Consider the following 20,624-nt stretch of genomic DNA (forward strand, 5'->3'; position numbering starts at 1 on the left):
ACGCCCTAGCCCTTATATCATTTTCTCTTAGACTCATAATCATAGTTTGAGTTGGCACTGAAGTTTTACGACCGGATGCCCTTCCTGACATCAACCCTCGCATTTATCCAGGCTTGGGACCGGCACCTATTGAGGCTAGCTTGCCTCCTTCGGTGGCTGCATAAGACGAAATGACTTAGCAAGATAGGAAAGACTCACCCCTGGCCCTCAAATACTCTAATAGCATCAGGGGGAAGGAGCAAGGAGAGGAGAAAGAAGCAAAGAAAGAAGAGGAGGGACCAGTCTACAGAATAATATAACAGATATATATTACATGAAGTAAGGCATGGTCCAGCATCAGGTACCTCGGGTTTGCCATGCCCGTACTCACTAAAGTGAGCCCTTGAGGATATTGCTGCATGACAATCTGGTCATTAAATTGGAATAATCTACCAATTTAGTCTACCATCCAAAGATGAGGTTGGATGGTAGATTAGTGCATTGAATTGGAGATTTGAGAAGCAATATCCCAGAACAGGAAAGTCACTAGTGGTGTGCCTCAAGGATCTATTTTGGGGTTGTTGTTTAATTGTATGTAAATTATATGGGAAAGGACTTAAATGGTGATGTACAGTTGTTTACAGAAGATTCAAAGTTGAAAACTATGAGAAGTAGAATGGATGTTGTAGCCTTGCAAGAGGACATAAGTAGAACTAGGCGAATTAGTGAGGCTACCAGTTCACTGTAGCAAAGTGTAAGTAAGGTTTTAAAATTTGGGAAATAAAAATGGGATGCAGATTATCTTAGAGGAAATAAAGGATCTGAAGGTGATAATGGATTGGGACTGGAAATTTCATGGACATTTTCTAACTAATGAGGACATTACAGTGGATTATGGCATTGATGTGAAGGACGCTGACATTTAGAAGTAAGAATGTTGTGGTTCCATTGTATAAGGTTTTTTTTTTTTTTTATCAGAGCACATATGGATTACTATGCACAGATTTGGTCACTTAGTTCTCAAAAGAATGTTGGGAAGGATTCTGATCTCTGAATGCTGAGTATGAGAATGGATTGAGAAAAAGCAAATTGCAGAGTCTAGTGGATAGAAGAAAGAGGAATGGATATAGAATAAGTGAAGACAAGGAGAGAACCTGGAATCTGTATAGGGAAGGTGTGAGCAGGGGATGGGAGAAAGTTATTTTTATTTGTTGTTGTCTTGTCCTTTGAAGAGTCTTAGATATTTCCATGTGCTCCTTGAACTGCTATGTCGATGATTTTGTTTGTATAGAGCTGTAGTTCAGGATTAGGATCTATTTCTTGCAAGGCTGCTGTAATTGCTGGACAGGTAAAGATGGAGTGGGTGTCAGTTCGGTATTAGGGCAGTTGTTGCAGTTTCTATATGTTCTCGTATCATCTGTATTGATCTTCATTCCTCTATAATGTCCTGTTTGTAGTCTTGCTATCGTGGTGGAGGTCTTTCTGTCAGCATTAATTTTGGGAATTTGATGTTGTATCACTGATTTCAGTGGAATTAGTTTAACTTTTGCTAGTGCATTAGCATCAGCAAGCATTATCATGCGAGTTTCTTGGTTGAGTTCTCTGGCCTCTTTTGCTAATTTATCAGCTGCTTCATTGTAATCAATGCCTACATGAACAGGAATCCATTGTAAAATGCAACTTTTTCCTAACCACTTTAGTTGATTTAAGAGTTTATGGGTGTCTTGTGTGAGCTTGGTATTGCCATTTTTGATTGCCTCCATAGCTGATCTTGAGTCACTGTAAATTATAATTCCCTCAGATTGTTGAGATGATAATTTTAAGTAGGCTTCAAGTGCTTTATTTATTATGTAAAGTTTGCTGGTAAAATTGGAAGCAATTCTCCCAGATCCAACTTTTATTGAAAGTTTTTCATCTTTCGGGAGTAGAAGGAAAACACCAGCGTCTCCATTAATCATATTGGTGTCTAACGATCCATCGGTATAACAAATAACTTGTTTGGAGGATGAAAGAAGGTTGATAGTATTTAGACCTCTATTTTTGAGCATTTCTTTTGATTCTTTTTTTGTACAGAGTTTGGTAAGGTTTAGATTTATGTAGGTATTTGGAGGTAAAGGATTGGAAAATAGAGGTTCTTTGTTTATGTTGGCATTTATCTAATGAAGACCTATTTCCTTCTTGATAGTGTCATCATATTGTAAAGTTGATGATTTGTGAAATCTGTATTTTTGATTCCAACGTTCACAAGTTTTTAGGGAGATATGATTGCTTTGGTAGCTTCTGATGTTATTTATGAATTTTATGGTGGTAAATTTTTGTCTGTCCTCCAGCAGGTCGAGCCCACATTCCTGTTGGGCTCTGATGTTAGTGGATGAGACTGCACCAATGATAATCTTGGATGCTTTTGCTTGTCTTTTGTCTAATTTTTCCTTTACTGATAAGGCCGAAGGTGACCAGATAAGTGCTGCATATTCCATTATTGGCCTTATTCGTGTAGTGTAAGTAGTTTTGAGGATTTTTGACTTTGCATCCCAATTTGTTCCACAAAGCCTTTTCAGTATATATATTTAATTTTTTTAGATCTCTGTTGGAAGTGTTAGAGATGTGTTGTGCAAAATGTAATTCCCAATCAAGCGTAATACCAAGGTATTTTGGATTTGTTACTTTTTCAATTAGCTTGTTGTTGATCATGACTTTGGGATTGTAGGAATGTCTATTTTTCCTGTCTGTACTAAAGGTGCTTAGTTTTGTTTTTGTCTGGGCGGATTTTGAGTTTTCTGACCATTTTTCTAATCCTCTCATGGATTTGTTTGTTTGGATAGCAGTAGGTGATGTGAATGTATTGCCAAAGTGTAGTGAATGCAGAAACAGTGAATTTAAGTCTCAATATGATGAGGTGCATGCACATGCACGCACGCACGCACGCTCGAGAGAGAGAGAGAGAGAGAGAGTGGGATTTCCTGTGATGTCTTTTGACCCCATGAAGGGCAGATGACAATAACAATTAATAATATAATCCATTTATGCAAAGGCCTGTGTAGCTCAGTAGAAGTGGCGTTTGCACTCTACAGCGCTTGACCGCACGAAGAAAGGGTTTGGTGGTTCAAATCTAGTCGCCGACTAGAGGAAATTTTTCTAAGCCTTTTTTCGACCGGTTCCAGAGTTAGTCGATCTCTGGCACGGGCAAGCGGGTTTTTCCTCCCGGAAACTCGGGTTTTTCGTCCCGTAAACTCAAGAAAATCGACCGTAGAACCCACATTATTTTCAGACATTAAATATATTGTGTTAAGGTTAGGGACCACGAGATGGCGGCACATTTGAGCCATCTCTCTTCACTGTGTACCGCTTAATTAGTGATAGCCTTGGGCCATCTATCTCCGATTGGTACCAGTGGAGATTGAACTGCCCACTCAGTCTCCAAAAGTTAGATAGGGCTAAATGGCCTCGCCTATTCCCGTATACGGGAATAAAAAGGTGTTAGCTGATTTGATGATCCATTTATGCATAAACTTAGTAAGCTTATGCATAAATCTATTATGTTCTTCCTGTTTTTCAGGAAGTCTGTTTTAAGAGAATTGTATGTGCTGTAGTGTTAAGTTTTAGAATGGTGAAGAACTAGTGCACAAAGTGGTTTTTATTCAGAGCAGTGGTAATGATACCACAAAGATTATCTGAGAGAATTATGGTTCCTTTAGTTATGAAATCATCTGTGTTGTGCTGGATATTATACTGAATTTTTGTAGATGTGGATATGTTGTCATTAACAATTATTTCCATTCCATAATTTTGTCTATTTATGGTGCAGATATGGGCCAGTGGTTATTATCATTGGTTTTGGTTTTTTTTATATATAATGGAGTTAATTGCTGCAGTTTTTAGATTAAATTATAATTTTAATTTCTGTTAAATTAGATTTAGCACTGTGTGGAAAGGCTTATGTGTTCGTCACACATGCTAATTGGATTTTAATGGTATAGATGCGAACACAGATTGATAAGAAAATAACTATTTATTGACTTAATTGTTAATATTTCACTGGTATTCTATCCAGCATCTTCAGAGCACACAAACAAAGTTTTGTTACAGTAGCGAGACAACTGCAATCTGGTGTAACAGTGGGTCTAGTATGAGTAATTATAGCATGCAGCACAAAGACTAAAGTCCTAATTAGGCGCCATCTAAGTTGAAAAAAAAAACGAGAGAGAAAAAGCAGGTATTAATTTGGTCTTAGGATGACTGTCTCCCAAATCTTTGGTAGATTTATATTATACAGCCATAGATTAAGCACGTTTGGTCTTATTTGTGTAAGAATTAATGATGCATTTTGATATCTTTATCATATATGATGAAATTCAGGTGGTGTTTTAAAATTAAATTTTGAGATCTTCTCTATCATTTAAGAAACTAAAGAATCTTGTTTTCCATTGGAACAATATTAGTGTTTGACTTTCCAAGGACAAGTATAGTTTACCTTAAATTTATCATTTGTTCTTGAAAGTGTTGTTAAATCTTTCTGCCAGTGCTTCTTGATTAAACCATATCTGAATTATTGTTGATTCAAGAGGCGATGGTGTTTTATTAAGTACTTTATTATTATCCAAGTATCTTTAATTTTTGCTTCATTTTTATTCTGTGTTATTATTGCAATAGTTAGATGTATTTTGGCATATTTCTGAAGTTTGGTTATATGAAGTTTGAGCTTAGCTACAGTTGGTCTTTTCTTTGTATGTTTTTATTAGCATGATATTGTTTTGCCAATGATGGTGAATTCTTGTTTTCCTTTAATTTTATTTTTCAGGTAGCTTTCTTGTATATGCATCTCATTTTGGGACCAAAGAGTCATAATTCTGTCAGACTATGAGATTATGTGATAAGATGTCAGGAAGTTTTTGTAATTTTGTCATTTACACTGCTTTCTATCTGTAAAATATGTATATGAAATATGTTTAAAATATATATATGATTTCATCTATAAAATATTTAAAACTGTAGTATGGATATGGAACCAGGACTTTGTTTCTGATTCTGAAAAAACCCTTTCATAATCTGCAGCACGTTTAAAAACCAACCTAATCTAAATATGGTTCTGTTAAACTTCCCAAGATTTGGGAAACATTAATTCTTAGGCCTCCCATTGAATAGACAGGGCTAGCCAAGAGCATTCAGAGGGTGCCCCTCATAGGACTTTAGGCTTCTAGTCAACTGCTTCTGCTTATTATTATGTGTGTTGTTACAAATTTTCATATTGGATTCCTAAAGATGTTTGTGATAGATGAAATATAGGAATTATTAAACCTGTTTAATTAATTCTGTGTTGTATTCATTCCATTAAACATAATAATGAATTAAAGAAAACAGCTCTCAAGCGTTAATACTTGTGATATAAATCTGTTTTCTATGGTAAGAATGTTAATGTGGTATTGTACACTACTTCCATTTACTATTTCTTCTGTAGTATAGGGGAAAAATAGTTACTGTTTAAATGAAAGTTAGATATATAATGTTAATACTCCTGCTATAAGTATAGCTTGATTAAGGTTTTGAAGTTTATTTTTGTCTGCCAAGTTCTTCCAAGAACAGTTTAGGATTTTCATCAGGTGACCTAAGTAAAGTTGACTTTAGACTGTCCAACAACAACAACAACAACAACACACACACACACACACACACACACACACACACACACACACACACACACACACACACACACACACACACACACACACACACACACACAAATATATATATTATTATTTTTTTAAAGGTAATTTTTGTTGTGATTGTTTCTATAGATTATGCTGTTTTTCTTCATAATTTTTTCATTTATATGCCAAAGGTATTTATAATTATTCTGTTTTATGTTCTAGGTAATTATAATAGCTTTTTGTAAATGTCGAGCAGTTGTTCACATATGAATTTTCTTAAAAAAAAAAAAAGAAAGAAGAAAAGCACTTATTTTCAATGTTGTTGGCTTACATTTTATTTTATTTATTTGCTGGCTTTTAATTAATCTGCCTTTGGAATTTTGTGAGTCAAACTGCATTATGTGCATAGTGATCTTTTTCTTCTATTTGCTATCTGCTGATTAGATTTTTTTTTCTTCATTAGTAATTTTGGTTTTCTAACATTTTGCTAAATTTTGAATTGCAGCTATAAATTTTCTGCATCAAATTCTGAAACTTTTGATTTGCATAGTTTGGTTGTTTTCTCTCCTCTTTTTTATATGTCATTCCCACACACACGAGACCACAAAGTCAAATCATTGCGTGTATAGGCAGGGGTTAAGAGAAAAGTGATCTTCTAATATTTTCTTTGAATAGCAGGTTATATAGCCTGTGGATATATAGAATGTTTTATGAGGACAGCTGTTCCACAGTACTAAAGTAGATAGAATGAAAGAATGGATGTAACATGTTTGGCAGTTCAGCAATTCAACTATAAAAGGATGTTGAGCAGCTGTTGCTCATGTTATTATAGGTTTAACAGAAATGGAGGCATAATAGATGACAGTTTTGAAGAACAGTGCCCATGGAAATGCTGTAGAAGAGACACAATGTATGTAGAAACTGAGATGGTGAATGTGAAGGTTCTCTGAGAGAGGGGCATCAGCCAGCTGTGAAATACCCTCTTCTGAACAGCATCAAGAATTTTTATAGAGGCTTTTGGTGCATCACCCCAAATGTGAGAGTAGAATTCCAAAATTTGGCGTATTTAAGATTTATATAGAATAAGTAGCTAGACAGATGAAAACAGCAGCTTAAATAAAAAAAAAAAAAAAAAGGATGCCAAATTGTTAAAGCCAAAGATGCTATAGAAGTAGCATATTTGTGCCAGGAAAGACTTAAGAGCAAGAGTCAGTGCATGAAAAAATGATCTGGTTTCGACTCTTAAGTTGAGCATTATGAAAAATAAGGAGAGAAGATCTGAGGCCTTTTGGGGAGAAAAACAACAGAACTATTTTGGAAGCATTGAAGGTGACTAGGCTGTTATTGTTCCATCGAAAGATGATGTAGCGATCCGTGTTTAGAAACTTCGTAGAAATCTTGAAGCTTGAGATGTCAGAGTACTGCAAGGTTTGTCATAGAAGTAGGAGGAATGGATAGTGCTATCATTTGCAAGACTGTAAATAGGATTTGAGATCACTGAAAAGTTGTTTATACATATGTATATAAGAAAGAAAAAAGGCTGAGAAATATGACCCTTCCCCAAGAAACACCTTTCTGTTAATAGGAAAATCAGAAGAGAGAACACCTTCCACCATAATATGCATTGAACAATGAGAGAAAACTGGCAGTTTGTTGAGAAATTGCCAGTGCCAAACTCTATCAGAAGCCTTGGAAATGTCAAATGCAATAGCACGTGTTTCTCCAAACCTTTCCATGGTGCTTGTTTGGAGGTGCTTTGTCATAAACAAGGAGATTCACTGTACTGTAAATCTTGACTGGTGGAATCCATATTGGTAGTCATTGATCAGCTGATAGTTCTCCAGGTGTCAAAATTGACTGTGACTAACCTTATCTATTATTTCACACAGCACTGAGATAAGACCAACAAGTTAATAGTTTGATGGTAGCCACTTACCCCTTTTAATTGGCTGTATATGGGCTTTCTTTCATGCTGTGAGATTGATGCCAGCTGAGTCTAATATAGTGTAGAAATGATGGAGAGGTGTTACTTTTCTTGAGCACAGTTGGTGGGATACCATCAGTATCAGAAGCCTTTTCAGCATCTAAGTCATTCAGGATTCTTCTGAACAACTTACATTACATCTCAAATGCTCCTGTGGTATTTGAGATGTAATATCAGAAAATTAGAAGTGATTTACTTGGGTCATCTATGCAGGAGTTGGATGAGAAGAATAATGCAATGGATATCAGCTTTATCTTTAAGTAAAGGTTGCAGAACTGCCATCTAGGAGGGGTGGAAAGAAAGAAAAAAAAAAAAGAGAGAGGGGATGGTGGGGAACACATGGGCAGGAATTTTTAACAGATTGAGAAATCATCCTCAATCCAACAATGGATAATTTTTTAGCCTAACTATGGAAAGAGGGATTAAAAGGCTTGGAGATTTTCCCATTTGGCATTATTGTGTGTCAAAGGATATCGAGGTTGTAAATAGATGAGGGAAGGACGTTCCATTAGAGATGAAATTTATACCAGGTTATCATCTGAATTACCAAGAGATCATCTCAGCATTGTACCTGTAATGAGAATATCTTAAGAAAAGATGCAGTGTTGGATGAGTGGAGAGGATTGTCTAGTTGGTAGATGAACATTTTACTTTGTCATTGCTTGTAGCAAATAAATAGTTCAGCATTTTTTCTAGCTTGATCCGTGGAATTGGGGAAAAAAAAGGGGGGGAACCAGTTTGATTTGTGGACATTTAAAGTCATCTTATTTGGTGATTAACGTAGTTGGATTGTAGGAAATCAAGCTTCAAGAAGAATAAGAATTCAGAATGATTTTCAGAATTGCAGGAGGGATAGAGACAGCAGATGAATGATACATAATGAGACAAAAAAAAAAACTTGATGGAAGATAAAAAGAGGATTCAAGATTAAGCATTGTTTGGCAAGGAATATCAGATTGCACAAGTACCGTACACCATTGTGGCAGTCAAAATCAGAGTATAGTTTGTGACAGAAATTTGAAATTGGTCAGAAACATTAATCAAGTTTGGATGTCTGTAGTTGATAGTGCACATAATTTAAGTTAGTGTTTATGCTACAAATGTTGGGGGGGCTTTTCTTCCAGTTGTTTCAATTTTGACTGGTTCAGCTTGACTTTCTTTAACTGGGTTTACATTTCAGTAAGTAATTTGATCTTTTCTTTCATTTTTGTTGAATTTAGCACTTCTTGCATAATTTCATTGTTACATTTTAGAGTATGTCACAAACTGTTTTTATTTTTTTGTTTTTACATATGAAGGACTTCTTTTAGTGTTGTAGTTTCATGAGTGGTTGATGGCCTCAGTTCTATAAGTATAAATTGAATCCTGTTTTTTGTGATATTTCAGTTACATGTTTTGAAAGACTTGCTTTTATCGAGTGATTTTATAGGTGCTTGCTTAGATATAATCTGTTTTGAAATTTTTGTTTGTTTCTTGCATGTTTGTTTCTTTCCTTCCTTGTAGTTTGAAGTTGCTTGTGGTCTAAACACTGCATGTTGCCATGCCATGAGTGAGTAAGAAGGTCTTATTGTAGTTGCTGCGTATATTACGTTCCATTTTGTTGGGAATGCAATAGACCTAACACAGAGAGAGAGAGCGAGAGAGAAGCCCCGCATCCGAAGTTAGAGATTGTTTCTTACTCCTTGAATTCATGTTAATTAAGTTCCTGGTTTCCTTCCCAGCAAGGAAAGAACACCAAGTGAAAAGTCAAGTAGTTGGTCACTTTGAAGGTCACCTCCAAAGTATTGTCAGAAGCAGAAGCAGTAAGAAAAGGAGAATGGCGCCAAGAAGCGAGGGCTTTCATAAAATCATTATATCTGGAACTTTCCCTTTTCTGAAGATCAGATGTCTGTCTCAAGTTATTTCATTCCTTAATAAGAAGAATGGTTATCCCACATTTCATTTTTTTCACTTTTTTAATTTTTCAGAAAGTTGCACTAATTTTCTTAAGTTATCTGAAGATTTTTCAAAGTAACAGATATTAAGAAAAATGTTGGTTATCCATATTCTATCTGCAGTGTAATGTGAAGCACCAGTTCATGTTTGTTCACATATGTGAATTTGTTGCAAAAGCAATGGCCTTATGTTATTAATACTAATATTTTCTTCTTGAGACAAAAAAAAAAGTTAGCTAGTTTTTGAATTGGCTTTATAACAGTATATTACATTCTGGCTGAACTTAACATAAAATTATCTTTACAGGTTCAAGTTTTGGTTTCCGTCCTATAGGCCAAGGAGCAGGGGGTGCTGGAAAAGAATTTAGTGAGGCTCTTGGAGGAAATGTACCAAGAGAACAATTTACAGGTTTTAAAACATTTATGTATATAATCATTATCATTCCTTGAAATGTATATCAAGTTATATATAAAATATTGTGATACGTCATTGTAAATTAAGAATTTATTGTAATTAAGAAATTAATTGTAAATTAAGATGATTAGTTTGGAATGCTATAGTAGCACATTAGTATCATGGATAGACTGAGAAGTAGATTATATCTGGAACTTTCCCTTTTCTGAAGATCAGATGTCTGTCTCAAGTTATTTCATTCCCTAATAAGCAGAATGGTTATCCCACATAGGGCAGTGGAAATTTTCTATCACCCAATGCTTACACAAATATCCATGCCATAGTAGGAGTCAAAATTTAGCCTGTCCATTGCAAAGCAGATTTGCTATTGAATGCATTCTTGAATGTTAATAATACTATCTTCATTTTTTTATATCTTCACAACATACTGCTATTGCTGACTGCATGTTTCCGTATTTAATTTTCTATCCACACTAAGTATCTAAAGACTTGTTTCAGTCTCTTAATTATTGTAATTAATATTTTCTAATTTCCTGCTTAATTTTCATTGTTTTTTCATCTAATATTTTATTCCAGATTTGTGACAGTATTGTTCTACCTGATTAATGATTCTTGATGACACTTAAAGAGTTGATGATTTATCTAAGGAAATGACCTTATCTGCATTGTAAAGAACTCTTGTGTCCACTCTTACCTATTGATATGTAATTTTAGTTCTGAGTTGAATCTCTTATCTCCATAGCCATGATCAGTAAATGACTTGTGGTAAATAAAATAAGAGTTATTAATTGACAAAAATTTATAAAAAAAAACAATTGCAGTGTTATGCAGTAAATAATTTGTTGTTCATCAGCACATACAATAGATTTCTACAATATGGAGAATGATACTGATGAGTAGTAATAAGGAGATTATTATTCCTCTGTAAGGTCTTGATCTGATTACATCTAAACACATCTGGTTACATGTTTTATGAAGATGTGGAAATGTTTGAGAGGGTAAGAGAGTAATTATGATAATATTTGATCTCTGAAATATTTATAGATACTTATACATGTAGAGAAATAGAGAATTTTATTCACAAACTTGGATATATTTTATCTAATATAACATGGACATCATCACAGAGAAAGACCAGTAACTATGTTCCACACATGAATCATACGAATGATTACTAAATAACTTAAGGAATTCACAATATATACTGGAATATAAATTAAAATAAACTTTAATATATACTTCCTATATTTTGGCAACTTTACATTGGCATCTTCATGGGAACATAAGATTAAGACACGTGCACGCAGGCACTAAAAACAGCAAATGAGGTAGAAGTGAGGAAACTACTGTTTTTCCTCAAGTCCTGAAGGTGCCCCCTAGCGAGCTATATTTATTTTGTATTCTTGGCCGTTGGGCTGAAGTTCTCAAGATGTATGTCTCCCAAATTTGGGGCAATCTCATGCATCTATATTTGTTGAAGTTTGGCGAGTTTCTTAGGGCTGAGGTTGATTCCATAAATAGTCTTTCAAATTTATACTTGCTGCGGCGTATTACTGTGGCTTTCTTCCACTGTATTCTGTGGCGTGCATCCAGAGGTATGCAAGCCCAGAGTGGCTGTAATGGTGAAACCGGATGTAGTTCTTGTGTTCAGAAATTCTCATATTTGCTGTCCTGCCTGTTTGGTCAAAGTAGGACAGCTTACAGCTGCAAGGGACCTGGTATACACGAGGTAGGTCTAGGGGAAGTTGTTGGTCTTTAGTGGAGCAGATAAGGGATGCCAATTTTCTATATGGTCTGTAACAAGAGGTCAGGTCATGTTTATTCGGGATTTTCGTAATTTTCTCTGAGGTACCCTGGATGTAGGGAATGGTGATGGATTTAGAGTAATCTGTTTTGTGAAAGGGGGGAGAACTGTGGTTTACTGGTTTTAGTATTTTTTGCGGGTTGTAGCTATTGGCTGAGAAAGTGTTAAGGATGTGATTTAGTTCAGTGGTAAAGGCATTGTCATTTGAACAGATTAGTTTAGCCCTGTTGTATAGTGTGCTAATAACTCCATATTGTTGTGAGGTGGGGGGGGGGGAATTGTTGGTGAATGAACCTGCCTGTATGGGTGGGTTTCCTATAAACTGAGAAAAGCAAGATTTCATCAGGCTGATGGGTGACTAGTGTGTCTAGGAAAGGGAGGTTATTGTTTTCCTCTTTTTCCAGGGTGAACTTAATTCTGGGATGTTGATTGTTTAAGTGCATTAAGAAGGAGAGGAGTGTATCAGAGCCATGTGGACAAATGGCGAACACATCATCAACGTAGCTAAGCCATATGGTAGGTTTTTGTGGGGCAGAGTTTAAGGCTTTCTCTTCAAAAGCCTCCATAAAGAAGTTGGCCAAGGGTAGGGAGAGTGGTGAACCCATGGCTGTCCCCTCTATCTGTTTGTAGATTTTTCCCTGCCAAACGAAATAGCCTGAGTTCATTGTGAACTGGAATAGGGCTGAGATATCGGGAGGAAATTTAGCTTGGATTAGCTCTAAGGTTTCTTTGAGGGGGACATTTGTGAATAAGGAGGAGACGTCAAAACGGACCATTATGTTGGAGTGTAAGGTTTTCTACACTGGCTTTGAAGTGGGCTGAGTTTTTTATGTGTGATGATGTGTTGCCAGTATAGTGTGTGTGTGCTTTTTTGTACATGGCTAATTTGTACATGGGAGAATCAATGCCATCCGCTATGGGATGTAATGGTACATTTTGTTTATGTATTTTTGGAAGCACATAAATATGGGGGGGAGGTCTAGAGTTAAAGGGTTTTAATTTATTAGTAACTTTTCCACTGGCCAAGAAGTGACCTTCTTGGCTGGTGGAAAACCAGCGAACCACAGTCATCCCCCCCCCCCTTCACAAAAAAAGATTATTCTAAATCCATCACGATTCCCTACATCCAGAAAAAATTACCAAAATCCTGAATAAACATGACCTGACTTCTTGTTACAGACTATATAGAAAATTGGCATCCCTTATCCGCTCCACTAAAGACCAACCACTTCCCCTAGACCTACCTGGTGTATACCAGGTCCCTTGCAGCCGTAAGCTGTCCTGCTTTGGCCAAACAGGCAGGACAGTGAATATCAGAATTTCTGAACACAAAGACTACATCTGGTTTCACCATTACAGCCACTCTGGGCTTGCAGACCATGCTCTGGATACATGCCACAGAATACGGTGGAAGAAAGCCAGTAATACACCACAGCAAGTATTAAAATGAAAGACTATTCATAGAATCAGCCTCAACCCTAAGAAACATGCCAAATCTGAACAAATTTGGATGCATGAGACTGCCCCAAATTTGGGAGACGTACATCTTGAAAACTTCAGCCAACAGCCAAGAATACGAAATATAGCCTGTGAGGGACACCTTCAGGACTTTAGGAAAAACAGTAGTTTTCTCACTTCTACCTCATTTGCTGTTTTTAGTGCCTGCGTGCACGTGTCTTAATCTTATGTTCCCATGAAGATGGCAACGTGACGTTGTTAAAATATAGGAAGTATATATTAAAGTTTATTTTAATTTATATTCCAGTATACATTGTGAATTCCTTAAGTTATTTAATAATCATGTGCAACCATCGTATAAGCCTTTCTACAAGAATTAGAATCATAAGAATGAGTCATGTGGTATGGTGTCGCAGTTGAGTTGACAGGATTGCATTATTAAAGTTCAAAGGAACAATTGTAAAAGTTTGCACAGATTAAAAAAAAAATGGAAGTAAATAAATAGAATTATGAACAGTTGATAGTAATTACTTCTCCAAACTTGAAAATTGGCATACAATCAGATCGATTAAGGTTAGGATGATTTTGTAGCTTGTCACTTTTCAAGGAAACTATGAAGCATCTTTGTATGGTTCCAAAGAACTCTGTTCTTAGGGTCAATAGCATGAGAATCAAGGCTGGACTGTTCATAATTATATACCGTATATGTCGGCGTATAAGACGACTCTCAAATACTACAGGAAAACTCCTCAAAATCATGGGTCATCTTATACAGTGAGTATAAAAATGGATGCTTAATTTCTTGGATGAATATTTAGATAGTTACAAACATTGTTATATAAGAAAATAGGCAGTGTTTATAAACAAATGAAATTAATTTTTTGTTACATAAATTAATTTAAAATATTACAATGTAAGTCTTAAAAAAACTTTCTTACATGTTAGAAAGTTTTAAAGTGAATAAAAGTTGAGCAGCTCTCAGATGTGAACTGTAGACTAAAATACACAGAGATTATTGAAGAAAAAATGAAAGTGTTTGAGAACAGGAATCAAACCTTGGAGATTCAGTGGCAAACTCTGAAGAAAACATTGATTGATTCTGCCAGAGAGGCATGTGGTGAGGTTGTCTGTAATGATAAAAAAAAATCAGAACTCCCTGGTGGACACAGGAAGTTAAAGAGGCAGTGAAGGAAAAGAAGAAAGCATACCAAAAGTTCCTGTCAAATAAGTCAGCTTGTGCTCTTAGAGAATATAGAGACAAATGCAAGAATGCTAAACACTGTGTAAAACTAGCTAAACAAAAGTCATGGGAGGACTTTGGCAAGAATATAGAAAATAAATATCAAGAAGGTGGCAAAATATTCTGGAGGTTGTTGAAGAAGCTTAAGAATGGAGGAAAGAGTGCCGTAAAAGGAATTAGAGATGATAAAGGTGACATGAAAATGGGAGAAAAAGATATCCTTGAAGTATGGAGTAATTACTTTGAAAAACTGCTAAATGAAACAAGCAGTGATGATAGCACAGTGGTAAAAAACACTGACCAGGCATGCAGTCAGGAATACATATCCATACTTGAAGTAGAAAAAGCCATCAAAGGCTTGAAATGTGGAAAGGCAGCAGGAGTAGATGATATTCGACCAGAAATGCTGAAATATGGTGGTATAAGAGTCTTACAGTGGCTGTACTGCATAGTTCAGAAAGCCAGGATAGAGGGACGAATTCCTGATGATTGGAGTAGAGCTCTCATAGTACCCATATATAAAAAGGGAAATAAAACTGAATGTGAGAATTAGAGGTATTTCCCTACTGAGTGTTCCTGGCAAGATCTATGCAAGTATACTTGAGAAACGGTTGAGAAGAATTGTGGAAGAAAACCTGGGTGAAGAACAAGCTGGATTCAGGCCAAATAGAGGCTGTCAGGATCAGATCTTCACTTTATGACAGAAAGTCATAAAGTTTTAGTCGAGAGAGCATGGGAATATAACAAAGATCTGTATTTAAGTTTTGTCAATTTGGAAAAGGCATATGACAAGATGCCAAGAGAGAAGCTAATCAATACGCTGCAGTTATATGGTGTCAATGGGGCATTATATCAAGTAATACTTAGTCTTTATTTGAGTTGTAAGTCAGCAGTTAGAATTGAAGGAAGTACAGGAAGATGGTTTAATGTTAAATCTGGTGTGAGACAAGGATGTACATTATCCCCTCTGTTATTCATTGTCTATATGGATCACATTATGAAGGAAAGTGGTATTAAACCTGATATCAAAATTGGAGATGTTAATGTCAGCTCTTTGCTTTATGTGGATGATGTTATACTTCTAAATAAATCTGCTACAAGTCTGCAAGATTCTCTGACTAAACTGAATAGCTGTTGTAATAGATATGGTATGAAGGTCAGCAATAAAAAGACAAAGACAATGAAAATAGGCAGAATCATTGAAAATGTCAACTGTGTTGTGAATGGAGAACCTGTGGAACAAGTAAAACATTTCAGCTATTTAGGCACGATTTTTACTGCAGATGGTAAATTAAATATAGAAATAGACAACAGAATTAGCAAAGCTGGTATGGTAGGAAGTCAATTGAATAAATTCATATGGAATAAGAGAGAAATTAGTCGGAACACTAAATTAGCTGTATACAATACAGTGTTCAAACCAGTTTTAACCTATGGATCTGAGAGCTGGGTCAGAAGTAAAACACTTGACCATAGACTAGAGACCACAGATATGAGAGTCCTGAGAAAGATTATAGGCGTGAACAGATGGCATCAATGGCAATATCATATTGAAAATGAGGATATTAGGAAAGAACTTGACATTGTCAGCATCCAGGAATGCGTTTGCAGAGCTAATCTCAGGTGGTATGGTCACTTAAACAGAATGGATGAGGAAAGATTAGCAAAACAAGTGTTCTCTGCCAGGTTGGCAGCAAAACGACCCAGAGGAAGACCAAGATATAGGTGGATTGATACGGTACAAAGTGCTTTAGACGATAGAAACATAAGATCTGATAATGTTGGAGTCTTGACAAGTAACAGACTGATTTGGAGGAAAATTGTAGATAGGAAATTAATAATGATGTACTTTTTTTCATGTAGTACTATCATATCCTGTACACCCCTTGAGGGTACATGGCAGGAATTTGATGATGATGATGATGATGAAGTCTTAAAAAACAAATAATTATTAACCTCAATTTTCATGTTAATTTTCTTCATCATCTGTTGAAAATAGTTCTTCAGATTGTTTAAATGATCATCATATGGATCCCAATTCGAATCCGATGAATTGATTTCGTTTTCATCGTCATAAGTGTCCCACAGCAGATCATCTTCTGTACCATCCATAAGATTAGAGATACCACACTTTTTAAATGATTTTATTACAGTCTCTACTTTTACTTTATTCCATGCTTTGATCACAAAATTGCACAATGTGTCCAGTGATTCAGCGTGCATAGATTCACCATTTGTAAATGATTTTTCACCTTTCAACATCCAATTATTCCACTCTTCTTGCATGTGATCTTTAAATGGTTTGTTCAAGCAGATATCTAGTGGTTGCAATATAGAAGTTAAACCACCTAGTATAACAGCAAGTTTTGTGGTTTTTTTTTTAGAAGACTTAGTATTCTCAGTTAAATGACTACGAAACATATCCCATACTAATAAACTGCATTTCTTCATTATACTACCTGGTCACTTATTCCACACGTTATTTATCCATAATTTCACACCATTTTCACCCATCCATCCTTTTTCGTCAAAATGTACAAAAACACCTGCAGGAAAATTATCTTAGGTTTAGTTTTACTTTTGAAGATGATCTTGGTTTTAACTTAGTTCCATCAGCCAAAAATGACAACACAACTGTAAACCTTGTTTGTTCATGACCTGTATTTCGAACTAGAACTGTTTTAATGCTTTTCATATCAAAGTTCATAGGAGTTTCATCCATATTTCCAATATTTGACAATAGAAATTTATGGAAACTGGTAAGTTTGTGGTCAAAATCTGCTGGTAGTTTTTGAGCAATTTTCATTTTTTGTTGTATTACCAGATTTTGTCTGTTCATAAAATGATTACACCATCTTGAAGTAGCTTGAAATTCTATATTTTTGTCCAGATTCAATCTTGACCATTTTAGTGCATATGCTCAAATCATATTTTTTGTAACAAGATAACCATTCTGCCTTTGTTCGAACATCCATTCTGCAACGTGATTTTCCAGTTGTGGCCATCGGGTGATCCCCGTTCTCATCATACATTTTTTCATTGGCAATTTTTTTTAAAAATATCTTCTTTCTTCCTCCATTCTCTTACCATCTTCTCAGTTATCCATTCTATGGCAACAAAACAGCACAACTAATGTTCTGTTGCCACAGAATGGATCCCCTGACATTGCTGGAAGGTTGGGTGTCTTGCAAAGATTATCTGAGCATTGTTGCCAATCAAGTCCATCCTACAATGTTGACTTTATATCCAGCAGGTGATGGTTGTTTTGTGGATGACAATACTACTGTCCATCATGCAAGAATTGTTCAAACAGTGATTCAGTGAGTATGACAGCAACTTCCTCCATCTTTCCTGTCTACCACAACAAAGCCTGGATCTGAATCCCATTTAGAATGTATGGGACATGTTATATAAACAGATCTCAGATTTATCCTCCAAAGTTTATCTGTGCATTGTTGCCAATCAAGTCCGTCCTGCATTGTTGACTTTATATCCAGCAGATGTTGGTTGTTTCATGGATGACAGTGCAAGAATTGTTCAAACAGTGATTCAGTGAGTATGACAGCAACTTCCACCATCTTCCCTGGCCACCACAACAAAACTCGGATCTGAACCCATTGGGAATGCATGAGACATGTTAGAAAAGCAAATCCAGGAGTAAAGTCCACTTCCATCAAATCTGAGCCATTTAAAGGACTGCCTGGTGAACACCTGGTATGTTGTAAATGTAGATTCAATCCAACACCTAGCGGAATCTATGCCAATACAGCATTAAATAAAGTTTCTAAGTCAGTGGCCGGTATGTGTAGAAGGAAAAACATTAGAGGAAGTTTTCAGTTTAGAAATACTCAAGTACTGTATGTTTGTTTGTTTTTTTGATCATAAAACTTTTTTACATTTTTTTAAAAATTTTATATTAAGCATTTAAAGCCTCCTGAGTTCAGTCAGTTTTATTGATGCCCTTTGGCTGAAAAGACCTGGATTTAATTCCTATCTAGGATGAGAACTACCTTTATCAATGCTTTTCAATCGACAGAAAATTAGTGGTCTCGTGTAAGTGGCAGGGTATTCCCTCCTGGAAACTCAGGTTTTTCAACCTGCAAAAAAAAAAAAAAAAAAAAGAAAGCAAACTGACCAGAACAAAAGTTGACAACCATAATGCACTATGCAGATAGCATTAATTATCGTATCAGAGCATTAACGAAGTTTCAAAGAAGCCAGGTCATGTGGAAATCATTAAGACTAGCTTGCAGTGGGAGTGGGAAAAGTTATGATTTTATTTACTAGTGACATAAAATATTCATAATCCTGAAAGTATTATTCTTTCCATCTGTTCATAATATCTTCTTGTTTAGTCATAATTTTTACATTTTCCCTCGTTAACATAAAATATTTATGGCAAGGATTATACATAAAAGGAGCTAAACAAATTTCCACTGTCAAAATTTATGAAGAATGTAGAGCAGATAAATATCATGAGGATAGTAAAGTGTTTTGGATCCTACTCAAAAACACTAAAATAGACAAAAAAGTAGTAGAAGGAATAAAAAATTTCTAAAAGTGAAGCACAGACTTCAAATATAATGGATCTCTGGAATAATTATTTGAAAAATTTCTTGAAGTATTGCCTCCTGACTGACCATTTGTTCTTGTTCTTTCTGTCCAGGTGTAGTAAAAACCTGAGACAAAAGAACAAAATTTCTTTGATGGTCAGGAGGCAATACTTCAGATAATTTTTCGAATAATTATTCCAGAGATCCATTATATTTTAAGTGTGTGCCTTACTTCTAGTAATTTTTTATTCCTTTATTTGTTACAGAGTAACAAATCACAGATTTAATGATAAAATTCATTGTTTAGCAATTGCATCCAATAGTTAGCAGAAAATTAAAGTCTGGTGTATTTAAAGATCTAATGAATGATTTCCAAATGCCACACCAAATCATCTCTTGGTTTCTGTTTAAAGTGTCTTGTGAGTGAATTATTATTATAGCCTCTTGTTGTTGATGGAGCTGAAGTTGTCTTCTATGTAGCTTTTATCCCATTCAGTGTTGTGGTGAGTGTGGGAGAAATGGAATGTCAGGTCTGAGCTGTCTACGCTGTTGTTATCAACATCTGTAATATGCTCCTTTCATCTTATTTCTAAACTTCTCGATGTTTGCCCTATGTAATTAAGGTTACAAGAACATGGAATATTGTACACTATGATGTTTGTTGAAAGGATTGTGGTCTTTGGGCGAACATAATGGGTTTAAAGGCCACTCTAATGTCAGGAAATTTGCAGTTTTTAGCAAAAGTTCATCAATAAAAGGCATTGAAATTGATGCTCTGTAATGAATGTCATGGATTTGTTGTATATAGAGAGATTAGAGGGTAGTATTCTTTGTGCTATTTTTTTTGGGATATTCATTGTTAATCAATAGTTGGAGAATAGAATGTAATTCCTCTCTTAGTGTTCCTTCATCTCTTATAATAGAAATCATCCTCTTTTTCAGCATATGTACAATACCTAATTTTTGTGAAATATGGTGTAAAGGAGAAATGTAGATAACGACATGTACGAGTTGGCTTATGCGTATACATCAAGAGAAATACCTCCATCTGCTTTTTTCGTAATTAGAATGTCTAGAAAAGGTAATTTTCCTTCATTTTCATGTTCTAAGATGAATTTGATTTTATGGTGGAAGGAGTTAATAGAGGCCAGAAAATTGTGTAACTCAGCCCCACTGTGTTTCCATATTATGAATACATCGTCTACATATCTCCATCAAATTGACAGTATAGGATTTGTAGATAACAAGACATCTTTTTCAAATTTATCCATGAATTAGTCCGCACAAGGAGGAGAAAGAGGACTTCTCATTGCAAGGCCCAAAAGTTGTTTGTAGATTTTTCCATTTCATCAAATCTGAAAAAATTTGAGTTGAGACAGTGTTTATAGAGTTGAGAGATGTCCTGAGGGAACAGATTATCTATAAGTACAATAACTTCGTTTGCAGGAACATTTATGAATAACGATACAATATCCAGACTAGCTAGAATGTCCATTGCTGATATAGAAATTTCTCCTAGTTTTTCTACAAAGTGTTGTGTATTTTTGAAGTAAAGGTCCATATGTTTAATATGCTCCTTTAGAAGATTTAGCAAGATGTTTTGATAACAAAT

The 20,624-nt window shown here is 35.4% G+C and overlaps 1 protein-coding gene across 1 annotated transcript in view; it reads left to right on the forward strand.

Annotated features, from left to right (window-relative positions):
• botv (exostosin like glycosyltransferase 3) overlaps positions 1 to 20,624 on the forward strand; it is a 207,383-nt gene that overhangs the window by 63,549 nt on the left and 123,210 nt on the right. The window contains exon 4 of the mRNA XM_090392101.1: positions 9,850 to 9,951. Coding sequence (XP_090248227.1) covers positions 9,850 to 9,951 — 102 coding nt within the window. The remainder of the gene's footprint in view (positions 1 to 9,849; positions 9,952 to 20,624) is intronic.

Source organism: Typopeltis vanoorti, chromosome 4, assembly GCF_054136105.1.
Source record: "Typopeltis vanoorti isolate ZY-2024b chromosome 4, IOZ_Tvanoo_1.0, whole genome shotgun sequence".
In the NCBI taxonomy this organism is placed as follows: domain Eukaryota; kingdom Metazoa; phylum Arthropoda; class Arachnida; order Uropygi; family Thelyphonidae; genus Typopeltis; species Typopeltis vanoorti.